The sequence below is a fragment of the Tenrec ecaudatus genome, chromosome 6 (genome assembly GCF_050624435.1).
Source record: "Tenrec ecaudatus isolate mTenEca1 chromosome 6, mTenEca1.hap1, whole genome shotgun sequence".
NCBI lineage: Eukaryota > Metazoa > Chordata > Mammalia > Afrosoricida > Tenrecidae > Tenrec > Tenrec ecaudatus.
The window spans coordinates 48120760-48139805 of NC_134535.1; the positions used below are offsets into that span (position 1 = coordinate 48120760).

At 40.6% G+C, this 19046-nt stretch overlaps 1 protein-coding gene across 2 annotated transcripts in view; it reads right to left on the bottom strand.

The window, feature by feature from the left end:
• ACSS3 (acyl-CoA synthetase short chain family member 3) overlaps window positions 1-19046 on the bottom strand; it is a 179087-nt gene that overhangs the window by 93448 nt on the left and 66593 nt on the right. The window contains exons 6-7 of one of the 2 annotated variants that reach the window (XM_075551223.1): window positions 4803-4883; window positions 4627-4722 (exon numbers count right to left, since the gene is read on the bottom strand). The exons of the other annotated variant lie outside the window; for it this stretch is intronic. Coding sequence (XP_075407338.1) covers window positions 4627-4722; window positions 4803-4883 — 177 coding nt within the window. The remainder of the gene's footprint in view (window positions 1-4626; window positions 4723-4802; window positions 4884-19046) is intronic. 2 annotated transcript variants of the gene reach the window in all.

Below are 19046 nucleotides of genomic sequence, written 5' to 3' on the forward strand. Positions count from 1 at the left end.
TACAATTATGAAGTGGCAATGAAAATAATTTTCTGGTTGGAGGGTCACCACAACATGAGGATCAGTATTAGGGGGATGTGGCATTAGGAAGGTGGAGAACCACTGCCCCAAATCATAAAGAAGAACAGTCTGTCTGGTCAGATAGAGACCAGTAGATCCCTGAAGACTATGGCTTTTCGGTCACACGTGGAAAATGGAATAGCCACCATGTTACGATAATCACCTGTTTAAGATCAAAAGGGAACATTTATTCAAAGACAACATATAGCAGTTTGGGAAAGAATAGGGATGTGATAGGTAACACAGGAGTGACTTGTAATAAATGTTTGTATACAGAGGGAATTGCATGAAGCCAAATGTGTCGTAACTGTTGAATGTAAAAATGATGATCTGCTCTGTAAGCCTTCATCTGATTCAGTACAACGTTTAAAACTCTTTTTAAAGAAAATGTGGCAAGAGGCATGAAGAAGAGGGGCGTTTTTGTAAGACATGCCAAGAATAAAGTGACCAATCGCGGTGACGCAACAGACTGCAGTAAGCAAGACAGGGTAAGATACAAGAAACGTGAAGTGAGAATCACTCTCAACTTCTTAGTGACGATTTCTGAATGGATACACGTATCATTGACAGCATTACAAAGAACATGGAGGGAAACCTATTCTGTGGGGGGGAGTGGAGATGGTGATTTTGCTTTTTGCAAATTTGGTTCATTTTGAGGATTAAGTTGCATCTGGAGGAAATCAGCCTCAATTGCCTCATGTACACCTTAAAACTAGACAGTGAATAAGTAAAACCAAGGAAGAATTTATGTCTTTCAGTCATGGTGTTGGTGAGGAATGGTAAATATGCCATAAACTTCCAGAAGAATGAAGGAATCTGTCTTGGAAGAAGCCTGAATGCGCCTCAGGGACAAACATGGTGATAATTCCTCCTGCGTACTTTGAGCATGTTACCAGGAGGGACCAGTCCCTTCTGAAGGACATCATACGTGCTAAAATAGAAGCTTAGTGAAAAGTGAGACTAACCACAGTAAGATGGGCTAATACAGTGACTGCAAAAATGTGTCCAAACATACGGTGATTGTGCGGAGAGCACACACATAGGCGGTGTTTTGTTCCGTTGTACGTACGCATGCGCAGTAGGGCTTGACAGCACCTAACAACACAACAGCCCGCCTGTGTAGAGGACTCCAGGGCGAAGTGAGTGCTCAGCAGAAAGGTCAGATAGAGAATGAGGTTTTACCATCGGGCCTTTATTTAATCATCTCTTATTTCAAAATGTGTGGGGATTGTTGTTATTGTTGTTAGGTGCCACTGAGTTGGTTCCGACTAATAGAGACCCTGTGTGCAACAGAACAAAACACCACCAGTCTAGTGCCATCTTCACAACTGTTCTCATGTTCGAGCTCACTGTCACAGCCACTGTCGTCAATCCATCTCATTGAGGGATTTCTCTTTTTCAATGGCTCTCTGCTAAGCATGGTGTCCTTCTCTAGGGGCCTGTCTCCCTAACAACATGTGGGTATGACTCTGAAAATATTAAATAGAATTCGAAAATGGAGCTAAGAATAAGAGCCTACTGCTACGGACCAAAATAAAAGAGCAACAAAAAGTTAGGAAGAAATCAGAAGAACTGTCAGTCAATCAGTTAGTTGGGTGCATCCAGTCAGTGCCAGCTCATAGCAAACCTGTGTCCAACAGCACAGTTCTGCACGGCCTTTCCAATTGCTCTCACGTTTGAACCGATTGTTGCAGCTATTTATCAACTCATCCTGCTGAGAGTCTTCCTCATTTTTGCTCCCTCTCTACTTTATCAAGCATGATGTCCTTTTCCAGGGATTGGTCTCTCCTGATATCATGTTCAAACTACATGTCTGGTGATTCGAAGATGTAATACCTAAGGATTTAAACTATTATCCATCCACACTAGGTGTTGAAGAAGATTTTTTTTATTTATGTAACTGTGTTGTGTGTTACTAACCAGCCTCAGAGTGGTTAAAGCAAATGGAAGATCTGAAAGCTGAACAGAAGATTTCAAAGGGAGACTTTCAGAGACCCCCCCCCAAAAAAAAGGTATTATAAGAGAATAGGCAAAGATTTGGATTCAGATAATAAAAGTGAGAGATGTGTTTGGAATTTCTCAAGCTCAAAGAATTAAAAAAAACTCATGCCTTAAGTTAAGGTATTGGAGGATTATATGGGCAAACTATGACATAACCCAGCATCTATGAAATGCAGATGGAAAGAATAAACAGAGCAAAAAATAAGCGGGGGTAGAATCATTGTTCAACACTTGTGTAAGGAATAGCATATAATCACAAAAGGAACCATGATGGGGCTACTGGGTAAGCACTAGATACATGATTTCAAGGTTGATGGTTCAAACCCACCAGCTATCTCTTTTTGAAAAAGTGAAGTCTATCTGCTCCTATAAAGATCAACAGCATCAGATACCCTAGAGAGGGACATTATGAGTTAGAATCAACTCTATGGTAGCTGTTAGATGATCGAGAACAAATGGTATTGAAGGAAAAAGCTCAAACTGCAATGAAGACAGTAGTGAGAAGCAAGGATGCAGAGGTTGACTGAATACAAGTGGGAAAGTTTCAACAAATGGACGCAGCACTGTAAGTGCTCACTTGTTATGCCAAGAACTAACGGTCCATCCTGGTGCCTATCCCAAAAAAGGTGATGCAGCAGAATGTGGCAATCATAGCACAATTAGAATGTTAAAGATAATGGTAACAATGGTCGCAATACATCGATTCAGAACTACCAGAAATTCAAACTGGATTTAATAGAGAATGTGGAACAAGAGCTATCAATGTGCATGTCAGAGGGATCTTGGCTGAAACCAGAGCATACCAAAAATTTGTCTATCTGTATTTTATGACTGTATGAATCATAAAGAAGTATGGAAAACCTTACAAGAAATGGAAACAATAGTGTTCATGCAGCACCTGTACATAGATGAAGAGGCAGTTGTTCAAATGGAAGAAAGGACTAAGGGATGGTTTAAAATTAGAAAATATGTGTATCACAGTTGTATCTTTTCGCCATGCTGATGCAGTCTGTTTACTGAGCTATTAATCTAAGAAGCTGAACGATATGAAGAAGAAGGCGGCATCTCTGCTGGAAGAAGATTTATTAACAGCCTGCTGCTAAATGTGAACGCTTGAAGCACTTAGTGATTTAGATCAAAATCTGTAGCCTTCAGCGTGGATTACTCCTCAAACAAAGAAAACCAAGTCCTCCTAACTGGACTGATAAACAACATCATGATAAATGGCGAAAACCTTGAAGTCATCAAGAATTGCATTTTACTTGATCCACAATCAACATCTATTGAAGCCGCAGTTGTGAAATCAATGCAGTACTATATTGTGCAAGTATACGTCACAAATTCTCTTTAGAATGTTAAAAATCAAAAAGATCACTTTGAAAACTTTAGATTGTTTTCTATCTACAGTTTTAACTGAAGTCTTGATATTTTCAATTGCCTCCTATGTGTGAAAATCTGCACAGTGAATACGGGAGACTGAAGAATTGATGTCCTTGAAATACATCACTAGAGAAGAATATTAAAGGGACCACAGATTATATTGAATATTGAATACATCCAGAAAAAAAGACCGAATTTATCTTGGAAGAAGTACAACCAAAACACTCCTTTGAAGCAATAAATAACATCATCCACAAAGAGACGAGACCTTCAACGAGATGGGCCCGCCCAGTGGCTGCCACCACTGTAAGGATGGAGCAAGACAAGGCACCGTCTCCGTTGGTTGTTCTCGGGGGTTGCAGTGGGTCAGGAACAACTCATGGGCACCTTTATAACAATAAGTTAACCTGTTCTGTTTCCCGTTTTTCCATCTTTGTAGTTTTATCCCCAAAGTCCAAGGTCATTTTTGAATACCAGTTTGTTTTCCCTCCAAGATTTTTACCTCCTAAATATCTGTTAGGGATTTTTCTCTAAGTCTTCATAGAAGTAATTGATGAGCTGTAAGGGGGAAATGGGCAGAGTTTTATGATGCACACAACTAAGACTTATTTCCAGTGACACGCATCCAGGCACCAGCACCATAAAGCATTTCTTTATCCAGTTATTCATCTGCCAAGTCTATATGTCTCTCACTGATACACAAACTAACCAGCAGAAACTAAGGAAAATATACAACTAAAATTCAGACAGCATACTGTTATAAATCCCTTTATCTTTTAAAAGCACCCTGAGATGACTTTATCTGGCTTGGAAATAATTACTATTTTTCTACAGTAGAACTCTAAAATCAATATCAGTATGATATTATGTCCTAAGAATTGTCGTGAGTAGACATCAAGCTTGTTACCTTGAGTTCTTTGGAATATAATTTTCACTGGCCTTTGTCCACCTTGAATCTCTAAGTATTTCAAAAACACTTTGACCCCAAACCACTGTTTTGCTCTGTGACACAATTCAAATAACTGGCTGTTATTTGCTATGCATTCTTTTCTCTTTTAAAACAATCATTTGGGTTGGACGAAGATATAAAAATATTCCTGGAGTCCTCCTAAGTTTTGAGAAGTAAAACTGCCATTCCCAAAAGTCCAGTAAAAGAAGTACCGTCTACATGTGTTCATTCGTTACCTCATAAAGCACTGTGGTGTTCCCATGCAACAGAGGCCCGTAACAGATGTAGGAGTGCCCAACAACCCAGCCTAGGTCAGAAGCGGCCCACCACACCTAAAACATAAGATGATAATAAAATGAACAACTCTCCCTCAGAGCAATGCCAGGGAATCTTTGTTTGAAACTGTGGTTACCTCTCCAGGTTTAAGTCCATACACAGAAGACATTGTCCAGTTTAGCATGACGGCATATCCTCCAGTGGGCCTAACCACGCCCTAAAGGAAAGACAACGTTCACTTCCAGTTAGCAAACAGTATGGGAAAGACTCGCTGACTTCCTATTGCCCCCGGCATGGTTCTGGGCTTTAAATGCTTTTTTGTTTCTATAAGATACACATTACCTTGACTTTCACATAATTTTAGTTGAACCCTTATTTCTTTATCTTCTCCAAAAAGAAACAGAAGGAACTGTCTACTTCAGCACCATTGCCAGAATCTTTCCTCACAGAACATTCATTTCCCTTTTAAAAAATTTTTTTAAAGTAAAAAATAATCTGCAAAAAAATGTGTCATGAGTAATAGAGGATCTTATTTGCAGACTTGCTTACAAAACAAAACTTGGAATACAAATATTAAATTCGCTGCAAGTTAAATGTAGTTGTGGGCATAACACAGGAGCTAGCATAAAGGTTTCTATCCCCTAAGATTATTAAATAATAATGGTCTCTTAGGAAAAAGCCTTTTTCTAGCTGAAGTCCAGTGATAATGTTACACTTGGGACGCTGCTGACACCACCCTACCAAACCCATTGCCATCAAATTGATCCTGATTGATAATGATCACGCACTAGCACATAAAGAACCAGGCTCCATGCAATGTATCTGAGATGGAGAGATCTGCCGTGTGTTCATTTTATGCAAAAGTCAGGATTTGTATATCATAAATCAATTTCTAACATAAAAAATTCACATTGTGAGCATATTCAACATCAATACAAGGCTAAATATATGAAAACTGGGCATAAAAGTTATCAGAAATGCAAACCAGAGATACATTTAATCATTAATTTCATTTATTATTTTACTATAAATACGAATCCTTATTGGCTTGATAAGACGTCACCATAAGGATTTTTAGAATGAGTAGGAGCTCAGATGTGAAGATATTTCATTGCCATTTTATCTCCTATGCCATTTTCCATGCAATCGTGATGCCCCCTCATACACGACATCCAGCCCACCAGTGTGTGTGTGTGTATGTGTGTGTGTGTGTGTGTGTGTGTGTGTGAGTTAGAGAGAGAGAGAATTTGGTGCAAAAGTTTACAAATCAAATTGTGCCATTGACAGCAAGCCCCAGCATATCACAGCACGCCTTCCACTCTTCCCCTGTGCGCACCATTTCCCCATCCTTCTTTTCTGTCCCTTCCTCCCTTCCGAGCTTTATCCCTGTGCAAACACTGCCCACTTGATCTGCTTAGATCTTTGTTCTAATGGTTGCCTACCTCCCTGGTGTTATTGCCTGTCCTATAAGCCCAGTATTTAACTGAAAGTTGAGCCATGTGGGAAATTCAAGTTTTTGAAGCATTTTTCAGTAGCGCAGTGATGAATACAATCATTTGTCTATGTGAAAAATAAGTGTTCTCCTAAAAGTGAAATCTTACCTCGAATTCAAACATGTGCTACTAGGGGTGTTTTACGGAATGGTTCTGTGGCTTTAGCACACATACATGCATCCCAACCTGGTGCCGAGAACGTGATTCCACCTCGTAGTGACGGATTAGAACCACCTCAGAGTTGCCAAGGCTGTAGACCTTTCAGGAAGATGGCCCTGTCTCTTTCCTGGTGTGTGAAGTAGAGGGTCAGTGCGAGAGAGGAAGATCCTCAGAAAATAGATGGAAACGGCCTGCCGCAGTGGACTCCAGCATACTCAACAACTGTGAGCCTGGCACAGAATGAGGCATTCCTTCTGTCTGTCCCACATTGTGTCGCTAGGAGTCGGAACTGACTCAAAGACACCTAATGAGGACAACACAAGCAGGTGTGGAATATAGTTTATTACCCGCAATTAACACCTGGTCTCTTGGCAAATATCAATGCATCTTTGTTGGCAATTAAGAGCTACTCTCTAGATTTTATGACAAGGGCAGCATGCAGCTGGCTTGCTTGATCACCTGGGCATATTTGAAACTCATGAGCCCTGCTAGCTGTTTTCACACAAACACTTTCCCATGTAAACTGATAGGCTACTCTGCGTACATTGTCCCCTGTCCTTCAATAACACTGAGAATCTGGATTACCTGTGGGACTTTTCCCATAGGTCACTACTTTGATGAAATCCATATTAACCCATGAGTAATTTTTTTCCTAAAAACATTTATTCATTTTGAAGAAAATGTGTACTTCTTCAAGCACAGTATGTACCCAAGTAATCAACAGACATCAATCATTAATGTTAGTAATTACTTCACTATATTTTAGAATTTTCTCTCCACATAGCTATCCCTACTCATGCATATTACTTTTATCAATAATTCTAAATATTGTTAAAATAGGGTAAAATTATAAAATACGACACACAGAAGATTCTTCAACCAGAAACCATGATGAGAAGAAAGAAAAGGCTAGTGAAACAAAGCTGAGAAATAACTCATTTGCCACACTAGGAAGATAAAAGGATAGATCATTAAATATCTATGAACCACACAAAATGGCTACTTCAAATGGGTATTACTGTTGCTTTGTCTATAAAATAGCATATAATTAAAACTATCTGTCCTCAAAAAAAACAAGATGTAAACGTGAGACTATCTGGGATAAAGCATTTGAAAATGTGTTAGAAGTTAGATATAATTTCTTATTAATAATACTTTCCATAGCTCTAGCAATTATTGCAGAAAAGCCAAAAGAATTAGAGTCTATACTCAAAGATTCTCATTGAAAACAAATTAAAATTGAGCTGAGGGAGAGAGAAGAAATTATATTTTGTCATTACCATAATTTTTCATTGGTCTTTGCTAACTAATTCATTTTAATTTTTAAAAAAGATGAATATCAAAATTACACTCAAACATTCAATCACCATTCAGACTCCAGATCTACCATTTAATCTTGACTTCAGAATAATCAGATGGTGATATGTCAACATTCTGAAAATTGATCAAAATTTGAAAAATCAAATTTAAATCATTACAAGTTATTTGAGCATCCTAGTCAGGCCCTCAATGAGTGATTCAATTCCTATCAAAAGGGGTTATAAGCCTAAACTTTATGGGAGTAACAGCCTCATCTTTCTTTCATGGAGCAGCTTGTGAACTTGAACCACTGACCTTTGGGATAAAAGTCCAATGCCAAACCCACAATGTAGAAAAAAGAATTGTAGTTTTATATTTTTGAAGTATACATGTCATTAAAAGTTTGAAAGTCAGGAAATACTGGGAAGCTTTGATTTAAAAAGCATTTATTGTACACATTAATTTGTGTCTAAAAATAAAAAGATAAAGCATTCTCGTTCTCTTTGTAATCATATTTTCCAGATAATTAAAATTAAAATACAAAAAAGGATCCCAGCTGAGCTTTTGAAAACGCATAAGCAATGCTCAAAAATAGATCATCATATTCGAAGTAAGCAAAATTAAGCAGTGACTAAAAATGCAGCTATGCAATATATTTTAAATTGTAAATATGAAGTAAAACTGTGTAATATCTCTGCTTACTCTGAAACACAAGCAGATGAAAGATGGCACTCTCTCTGCTCTTTTAAAGATTTGCGTCATGTAAACCGGGAAGTCACGCTAACTCAGAATTGGCTCCCTGGCAAAGGTCGGCGGGAAAGAGGAGGAAAGCCACAGAGATGTCATCAGTGAAATAGAAGCTGGTGCTATCAAGAGAGGGTGGATAGTTCTTACAGCCATCGATGAAGCGAAACTGCCTCAGGAGCAAGGGGGCGCTGGGCACGTGGGGGAAACAGAGGTACATGGATTAAGTAGAGCGGAGCGAGCGAGCCTGTGTGGGAAACAGAGGTAGGTGGATTAAGTAGAGCGGAGCGAGCGCGTGTGGGAGTGCTGTTAAGTCAGCCTCTTGCTCAGGGACCACATGTCTTCAAGAGCAGAAAGGCTTTACAGGATCTGCTGGCTGCAATCTTTTTTTAAAGTGTTTGTTGTGAATGAGGTACAAACAGTTCATTATTCTAAAGTGTATGCACCTCACTAGTATTATCATCCCCTCTATGCTGTTGCTGTCAGGTGACAGCCAGTCAGTTCTGACCCATAGCAACCCATGCAGAGAGAAGGAAACACTGTTCCTAAGTGCGAGCCCAGTGCTGCAGCCGCTGTGTCAATCCATCTCCTTGAGTCCCTTCCTCCTGTTTGCTGCCCCTCCACTTGACCAAGAGTGATGCCATTCTCCAGGGAACTGGTCTCTCTGACATGTCCAGAATAAGTGAGGCAGGTGTCCATTCTTTCCTCTAAGGAGCACTTTGTCCCTAGAGACCAATTTCTTCCTGTAGCAGTCCATGTGCTTTCAATATTTTTCGCTAGCACCAAATTTAAATTCTTGAATTCAATGCCCAACTTTCACATGCAAATGAGGCAATCGAAAATACCCTGGCCCGGGTCAGGCACACTTTTAGCCCTCAAAATAACATCCTGGCTTTTCAATACTCTAAAGAGGTCTTGTGCAGCAGGTTTATGTAATACAATGTGTCTTTGATCTCTTAACTGCTAATTCCATGAGCATTGATTGTAGATCCAAGCAAGATGAAATCCTTGACAACGTCAAACTTTCCTCCATTGATAGTGTCATTTATTGGTCCAGTTGTGAGGATTTTAGTCTTCTTTACATTGAGCTGTAAACCATACTGAAGGCTGCAGTCCTTGATGTTCACCAGCAAGTGTTTTATGTCCTCTCATTTTCATATCAAAGCCTATTAATAAGTTTTCCTCTAAATCTGATATCACATTCTTCAGATAAACCAGCTTCTCTAATTGTTTGCTCAGTAAGTCTTCAGATTGAATTCAGAGGACACAACCTTGATGCACACCGTGTCTGGTTTTCAAGCATGTAGCATTCCTTTTTCTGTTTGCCTGATTGCCTTTCATTTCATGTACAAGTTCCAAGTAGGCACAATGAAGTGTTCGGAAACTCCCCTTCTGCTCAAGGTTACCCATAGTTTTCATTACCCACACAAATACCTTGGCATGGTCACTAAAACACAAGTAAACTTATTTCTAGTATTCTCTGCTTTCAGTCAAGCTCCATCTGACATCAGCAATGATACCTCTTGTTCCACATCCTCTTGGAAATCTGGCTCCAACCTGTGGAAACTCCCCAGCAATGTACTGTGGCAAACGTCACTGGATGATCTTCAGCAATATTTTACTTGAATGTGATATCAATGACATTGTTCTATAGTCTGAGCATCCCGTTGGGTCACCTTTCTTTGGAATAGGTACAAATACGGACCTCTTCCAGTCATTTGGCCAAGTAGCTGTCTTCCAAATTCCCTGGCATAAATGAGTGAGTGCTTCATCAGCTTGCTGAAACATTAACATGGATATTTCATCGATTCCTGGAGCCTTGTTTTTGGGTAATTCTTTCAGTGCAACTTGAACTTCTTCCTTCAGCATCATTGGTTCTTGCTCATATGCTCCTTTCTGAATATTAGAATGTCGACTTTTTCGTATAGTGACTCTGTGAATTATTTCCATCTTCTTTTGATACTTCCTGCATCATTTAATATTTTGCCCTTACTTCAATATTGTAACTTGAGGCTTTCATTTTTTTTACTCAGTCCTTTTATTTTGTACTCACTATTGGCTATAATCTTTTTGGAAGCAATTTGCCAGATGTTTTCCACAGTTATTGGATGGGTTCAAATTGCTAATATTGAACCCAAACTGCATGTGTCACCCAGGTTTGGTGTATATATGCAGGATTTTAAAACAGTTAATGGAAAAATTCCATTACATTTTAATTTCCTTTTCCACAAGTTTTTGAAGTACTTCATGTGTGTGTAAATATAAATTATACACTATATGTTTACATATTGTAAAGATACATATTCTGCAGCTCAGGGAGGGGGTAAGGATAGACATGTATTCGAAGTAAAGAAGCCCATAACCAATGATAATTAGATACGAAGAGCTGAAAATTAAAGCATGTTTCTTGTGTCTTCTTAAATTTTTATTTCCATTGTAATTTGAGTGAAGGTTTGCCGGGGGTGGGAGGGCTGCATTTGACAATCCATACATTATGGTTCATGACATTGGTTACAGTACCTTCAGTGTAACAGCCCTCTTCCCACTTTGCTCCCATGCCTATTGTTTCCACTGGTGGCCCTTCCCTGGCCGGTCCTATTTCTGAGGGTTATCTGAAGGGAAATGCAGACTTTCTGTATGGAAAATGAAGAGTCCTGGATAGAGGAGTTATGGTTCCTATGCTTTTTAAAACCCAGCCCATCAACAAATATGTGTTCTTACAGAGATCCTACAGATGATGTTTTCTTTCTCTAGACTTCAGTTCCTGCTGAATAACCAAGGGTCATAGCCTTAGGGTCCCCCAGTCCCCATAGGACAATTAGATCTGTTGTGTTTAAGTTCAGTGTTTCTTCTGCACTCAGAACTTGAACTATTCATCAAGCGCAGTGTCCCAGAAGTGTCCTGTTTGCAGTCTTTGAGTACTTGTGTGATGGTCAGCTCATGCTGGTCAGACAATGAGGCTTCTGTGTGGGAAGTCTTGGATTTCCTCCTTAGTTAGGAGATTCTCTGCTCACACCCTGGGAGACATAGGAGCTGACAAGACCTATGGACCTACCCTGATGCAGAGACCCCTGCCAGCACTGAGATGTTTCCAATGGCACTGGATCCAAGGACTTTCTACACACTGGCCTATGATCTTCTACTTTCAGCGTCATTGCATGTGTTTCGTGGGTCTGAAGAGGGCTTTATAGATTTATATCGGACATATGGGCTAATATTGGACTTGATCGGGACTGGGCTGGGATGGTTTCTCAATGTTCAATTGCTCTTGTATATAAATTTCTTTCTTATAAACATATGTGTGTCCATGGATTTGTTTCTCTAGGCTTCCCAGACTAACACACTTCCCCACAACTTTCAGTGATGTAAGGAAAATGCTACTATATCTCTAGTTTAGTAGAGAATAGGCTTTAATACATCAAGTGACTGGTTAACTGAATGAACAAACAATTGTGTGAAAACATGCATGTATGAACAATACATTTCTTCATAAAAATATTCTCTTCTGTTCAAGAAAAACCTTGAAATGTGGCACCTCAGTGAATCATGTGTGAAGAAATGAATTATTTCCATTTGAGATATTTCATCAAACATAAAAAACTTGCTTCAGGTTTTCAGATAGCGCTCAGAGTGCTTTTGTAAAGAATGCTCTTGCAGCTGTATAATTTTTTGTTGATCTAAACAACTGTGAAATAGGGGCAAAGGTGAAGCTTGGTCAGCATTTTAACGGCAAGAACAGTACCACAGATAAGTGGTTTTTCTCCTTTCCCCTCACCCCTTTAGCAGAGAATATGCACCTCCCAGTAGAAGCAATGTTATATAGGTTGTGCACTTACAGGAGGACAAAAGGTATCATCAACTCCCTTCCTGTCAAGCTTTCCTTTCAATCAGTTCCTTTTGAAATCATTTATCTTTTTCTCTTGTTGTCTTTTATCATTGTACTAGTCTTTCTTCCTTTCCTATTGTTTTTTGGTTATTACTGTTCTTCCATAATATCAAGCTAGGACAAAAAATACATAACTCATTAAATCTTCCACTCTCACCAAAAGCACCTCCACCAGATGAGGGATTCCTCTATAATCTGATGCTTATAACTATCATGGATGCAGGCACCCAAAACTAATGGTAAATCCAAGAACAAAACAGAAATGTATTTAAAACAGTTCCGCTGTGCTTGATGGGATATTTGCAGCAGAAAGCAGATTAACTTGTCACACAGCGATCTGACAACACTTAAGCTTTGTGGATGTGGAAATGCAAATATGCCCTAAATAGATCTACAAAAGATGATTTCAAATGTGTCCACAAGAAACTATAATTTTTAAAAAAAGAAACTATAATTTTTAAACAGACTAGCTTAATCGGCTCATGGCATGAAGTTCAAAGATCAAGAAAACAAGACATACAACATGAAATTTATATTAAAATGTTTCATTGATGGATATATGTTAACCTGCACTCTATTCTAGTCATCTTAATTTTAAAATTATAGTTACGATTTTATTGGGGCTCATACAACTCATCACAATCCATACATATACCAATTGTGTAAAGCACACTTATACATTCGTTGCCTTCATCATTCTCAAAATTTGCTTTCCGCTTGGGTTCCTGGAATCAGCTAATTTCCCCTTTCCCCTCTCCCCCTCTCACCCTGCTCCTCTTCCCTCATGAACCCTTAATAATTTATACATTATTATTTTCTCTTATCTTACACTGCGCGGCGTCTCCCTTCACCCAATTTTCTGTTGCCCATCTCCCAGGGGGGGAAGTTATATGAAAAATAAATAAATAAATAAATAAATAGTAAACAATAAAATTATAGTTACTATTAATCCTGATCAGATAGCTTAATAATGAAATTAGAATTTCGTGTGTAAAGAGCAGTCTAATTAAATGACTAACTCACGAAGTAAGAAAGCATTCAACAAACAATCTGAAATTGACTATGACCAATTTTAAGGTTAGAGCTATCATTGATTCAGAAGAGTATGGAATACATCCTAAGACCTGAGGTACAAAAATACCCAGATGCATATAGGAGAATAAGATAAATGGCAAAAGACAGTATTTTCTATGTATAACATGATGCCAAAAAATGGAACTTTTGAAGTACACTAAAATGGAGAGGTACATATTTCTGAGCTATCTTGTGAGATAACTTATTTTTCCATTCAGTATGTTCTGCTTTGCAAAGCTTATCCAATTCCCATACTGTGTCTCTGGTGTTGTCCCCTATAGGGCTATGGGTCAGTGAAGGGCATTATGTCTCATAGTGGGGCTGGTCATGTGGTCCTCTCTGTCAACTGGCTGCTCTAATTGAGAACATCATCCTCATGGCCTCGTGGGCCAGATGTGCTCCACTCTCTCCTCCTCCCCCTTCATCCGCTCCCATGTATTCTGATCAGATATGTCCCTCTCCCGGAGCTGAAGATTCAATGCCATCCCTTGAAATAAATTCTTCTGGGGGAAGAGGCAGGTGTCCACTTAGCAGTTGGGGTTGGGGCCGCCCCCCCCAGACCTCTCTACTGGTTCCCTACTCCATGCTGTCATGTTGAATTCACATGTTGGAGCACTATGTTGAAGTCTGATCCCTCCTTCCCTATGGAGATATAAACAATACCCTCCCCTTGGGTGGGATAGTGCCCTGTGTCCCCGATAGCCATTTCTTTAATATTATTATTTTATTTCCCCACCTCCTTTTTAGTTATCTACCATGTGTATCCCTGTATTTGGTCTGCTCCTTGCCATAGTACCTGGCCCTCACTCCAGGAATGCTTTTATACAGTAGCTTTTTCCCAATCCTACCTTGCAAGTCTGGCTAGACCAGAGGATGTACACTGGTACAAATGGGAACTGGAAACACAGAGAATCCAGGGTGGATGATTCCCTCAGGACCAGTGGTGTGAGTGACGATACTGGGAGGGAATAGGGTGGGTGGGTTGGAAAGGGGGAACCAATTTCAAGGATCAGCATGTGACCTCTTCCCTGGGGGACAAACAACAGAAAAGTGGGTGAAAGGCACAGTGGGTGGACAGGGCAAGATATGACAAAATAATTTATAAGTTATCAAGGGTTCATGAGGGAGGGGGGAGGGGGAAGGGAGGGAAAAAATGAGGACCTGATGCCAGGGGCTTAAGTGGAGAGCAAATGTTTTGAGAATGATGAGGGCAATGAATGTACAAATAGGCTTTACACAATTGATGTATGTATGGATCATGATAAGAGTTGTATGAGCCCCTAATAAAAAGATTAAAAACAAAAAAAGACCCAGTAGGCATCCTACGACCTTCCTTGTTCGCTTGTTCCCTTGTGACTGGGTGGATTACAAACCCCCTTCCTTTCTCCCATCTCCCCTTCTCCCATATCCGCTCCGGAACCATTGGTCCCATTCTTTTCAACTCCAAATCATTTATCCCGCCTATTTTATCTAGATAGACATGCAGATACATTAATAAGTGCGAAAACCTGGCAAAGTCAAATAAAATAACGAAGTCAAAACCAACAAAACAATAACAACAAACAAAATAACGATAACAAAAAGAAAGCCACTGACAGGAATGGAAAAGCCTATAAATAGTTCAAGGGCTGTTTGTTGACCTTTACAAGTATTTTCCAGGGGAGTCTGATTGGTTGCCACAGTCTGTCTCCAAAGTCTATTTTTGTTGTTCCTGGGGGTTTCATCAGTCTGCTCCCCCTACTGCTCTGCTGCATGCCCTCAGGGCCTCGCCCCAGCGTGAAGGGGCAGACCGTGCACTATTCCTGCACCGTGTCTCCAGCGCTGTCCCCGCAGCGCCATGGTTCAGTGAGGGAGGTCCTGTGGTGGGGCCGGCCCTACGGTCCTCCCTGTAAGTTGTCTGCTGCGAGCGGGAACATCATCTACAGGGCTTAGTGGGCCAGGATATACTCGCCTCCCTCTCCATCCATTTGTGTTTCTCCTGTGTGCTCTACTCCAACGTGCCCCTCTCCCCATGTCCTCTTAAGTGCATTCTTCTGAATGGGAGGGGGGCAGGTCCACATAGTTGGGGTTGGGGCCAGCACCGCAGACCTCTCTATTGGTTCCTTGTTGTATTCATGTCCTGGTGCACTGGGTTGAAGCCTGGTCTCTCTCCCTCTCCTGAAGAGATATAAACAATAACTTCCCCTTGGGTGGGTTTGTGCCCTAATCCCCTCCTACCCACGTCTCTTTTTCTCTTTCTTTCCCCCTCTTATTTAGTTGGCTGCCGGATGTATCCCTGGATTGGGTTTGGCCCCTGCCATAGTTGCTGGACCTCACCCCAGGGATATATGTATATAGTAGCTTTCCCTTATGCCCCATTTTTTAAACTTGCCTCAGTGGGCTCATGTTGTACTTGTCCTTTTGTGCTTATTTCACTTAGCATCATTTCCTCCAGCTTTTCCCATGTGGAAATGTGCTTCATGCATCCATCACAGCTTTTTAAGGATGCGTAGTACTCCGTTGTATGTATGTACCACAGTTTTTGGATCCATTCTTCTGTTGTTGGAAATTTGGGTTGTTTCCAACTCCTTGCGATTGTGAACTGTGCTGCGATGAATATTGGAGACCAGATGTCTGGCCGTGGTTTTTTTCTTGACTTTCTGGGGTTATGTCCAGTAGGGGGATTGCTGGGTCATATGGTAGCTCAATCTCCATCTGTTTTAAGTATCGCCAAATGGATTTCCATAATGGCTGTACATACCTACAGGTCCACTAGCCGTGGACAAGAGTTCCTATCTCACCACAGCCTTTCCAACACTTGTTACTTTCTGAGTTTTTGATTTGGGCTATCTTTGAGGGTGTCAGGTGGTATCTCATAGTTGTTTTAATTTGCATTTCTCTTGTGGCTACTGATCAGGAACATTTTCTCGTATGTTTATTCACCATTCATATTTCTGCCCCTGTGAAACTTCTATTCGGGTCCTTTGCTCACCTCCTCAGTGGGCAGTGAGTTTTTTTCTTATTGTAAGCTTGTAAAGTATTGTCGATTTTAGTAATAAGGCCTTTGTGTAATGTGCCATTGCTAAAGATGTTTTCCTCATCTGTTGGTTCTCTTATTGCTCTCTTGGTGAATTCTTTCAATGTACACAGGTGACTTCTCTTCAGTATATCCCACGTTCTAATTGTGACTCCTCTGTATTTGTATCCTTCCCTATTTCCAATCCCCTTTGCCTATTTATTCCCTTTGCCAAGGTTCTCGGGTTTGTCCCAATTCCCTCATAAGTGGCTCTACTAGTTTGGGGTTTTACCTCAAGGTCTGTGGTCCACCTTTAGTTTACTAGTGCATGGAGTGAGGTAAGGGTCTTGCTTCATTTTTCTGCAGGTAGATATCCATTTTTCTCAGCACCACTTGTTGAAAAGGTCATCCGCTTCTCATTGGATGTTTTTGGGGCCCTTATAAAAAATCAGTTGTCTGTATGCTGATGTTTTTATTTCTGGGTCTTCAGCTCTTTTCCATTGGTCTGAATATCTGTCGCTAGACCGTGACCACACAGTTTTGACCACTGTGGCTGTGTAATACAGACTGCAACTCTTTAGGGGAGTAAAAGAACCCTCTCCCGTGGAGCGACTGATGGTTTCAAACTGCTGACCTTGTGGCTAGCAGACCAAAACATTACCCATATATAACACTTGACTACCATAAACAGTCCGCAGTTTAAACACACCCAGAGAGTCCCTGAAAAGAGACCAGATAATCTGTTTCTCACATGTCACAGGCTTAAAATCTGAGGATCAGTTCCACTCTACATACATGGGAGTCCATGTAAGTCAGAAATGACTGGCCAACAACATATATTTTATTTGTTATGACCTGTATTCCAGCAATAAAAGACATCCAAACACATATTTTGCATTCAGTATTATTTGCTGAAATAATGGAATTTAATCCCTCAGGCAAAATCCAATCCCATGGTTTTTCTTAAAGGAGAGAGAATTCACATTGCCCCTTTATAGCAAGGATCATGGTCTATCTTGTTTTACACATACTCAGAGATTTCAACTTTAATAGACTGTTACCCATTTTTGTATCTCTTATAGCACACAGTGAGTTACCACTGGGTAACAGGGTAAATTAACAGTAAGATATGATGCCAACCTGGGTAGGCCAGAATAGTCAGTGGTTTGGTAGTTAACACCTAGTGTTCCACTATTATCTGCATTGACATAATGTACTCACTGTCAATCAGTTCTACGTCTCCACAATGGGATAACGTAAGTGTACAAGCAAGTTTCCTCAGAGATGTGGCTTCCTTCCTGTATAAGTGGGCGCTATATAAAAGCTTGCTTACTTTTTTGCTGAGCCTGGCCTTGCATCTGCCTTTTCAACCTGGATTTGACTCAACAGCCTGCCACACAGCCTATGGCCCCTGTCATCTGCCTTGCCAACCTTAGATTCATCACCTCTCCAGCTGCTAGCCTAGCCTGCTGACCTTGCAGACAGCAGCCTATGGTTTTCCTGCCAATCACCAGTCCCCACGGCTATTCAAATCAGGAAAAGCCACCTAGCACTTGTCCGGGGGACTTAGAACCTGCCTGGATTTGAACTTGCCTACTTCAACAGCCTTCGGAACCATTTTCTTGATATGAATCTCTATAAATTCATATATATAAAAGAGTCACTGGTCTTCCTTCCTTCAGTAGACAACCCAGCCTAAGGTAGTATATTAAAAGTACTGCTTGGGGGATGCTGTCTGCTGAGTGGTAGTCAGGTGGCTATGTGGTGAGGTCCCTGCAGAGGGAGCAGCCCTGTCAGAGGGATGCGGCTTACTGAAGGGAAGGGCAGTGCAGGAGAGGGGAGAGGGAATGATCGAGTCAGGGTGAACACATGAGGGAGTACAAAAACAAAAAGGAATTGCACTGGGGCGTAGCAGATTTTCTGTTATGCTCATTTTCCCCACTAGGTGAGCCCTGGAGCCACTCACTCTGAGTTAATGCACGCAGTGCCGTCGCCTGGGAAGGTTCTCTCTGGTCACACTGAATTTTTTCATAAAAGTAGATTAGCTTGAACATCATTTTTTTTTGCTATGGCAGATTTCAGTGTGCAGCTGTGAAATTTTGTCTCCTGCTATGCAAAAAATGCCACAAAAACTGTTGTGATGGTGAGCACATGGCTTCCAGGGACAGAGCTATAGGAGAAACTTCAATGTACAGTGGTTGTCTCTTTTCAAAAAAGGTGAAATGTCGATTGACGACAAACCTCAGTCTGGATGTCCGTCAACTTCCTAAATGGATGAAAATGTTGACTCACAGTGCATTTGTAGTTCATTCAACTAGGTCAGATTGGTAATCAAGCTCTGTATTTAGAGGCTCTGAAAAGATTGAGTAGCATTGTGTGACAAAGAAGGCCTGATTGGTGGCAGATGGGGGGCTGGTTTGCCACCGCAACAATGCACCTGCTCATGCAGCCGTCTCAGTGAGCCAGTTTTTGGCAAAAAGGCAGCATACCTTCATGCCCTCCACACCTTGTTCACCTGACCATGCTCTGTGCAACTTTTTGTTTCTGAAAATGAAGAGGGACATGAAAGGACAGTGATTTGACTACACAGAAGAGGTAAATAAAAAAATGAAGGAGGTGCTATGAGCCACCCAAACAGGTGAGCTTGAAAAAATGTTTCCAAGAATGGAACTGCAGACTTCACAAATGTATTCATTGTAAGGGAGAGTACTTTGAAGGTGATAAGGTTGT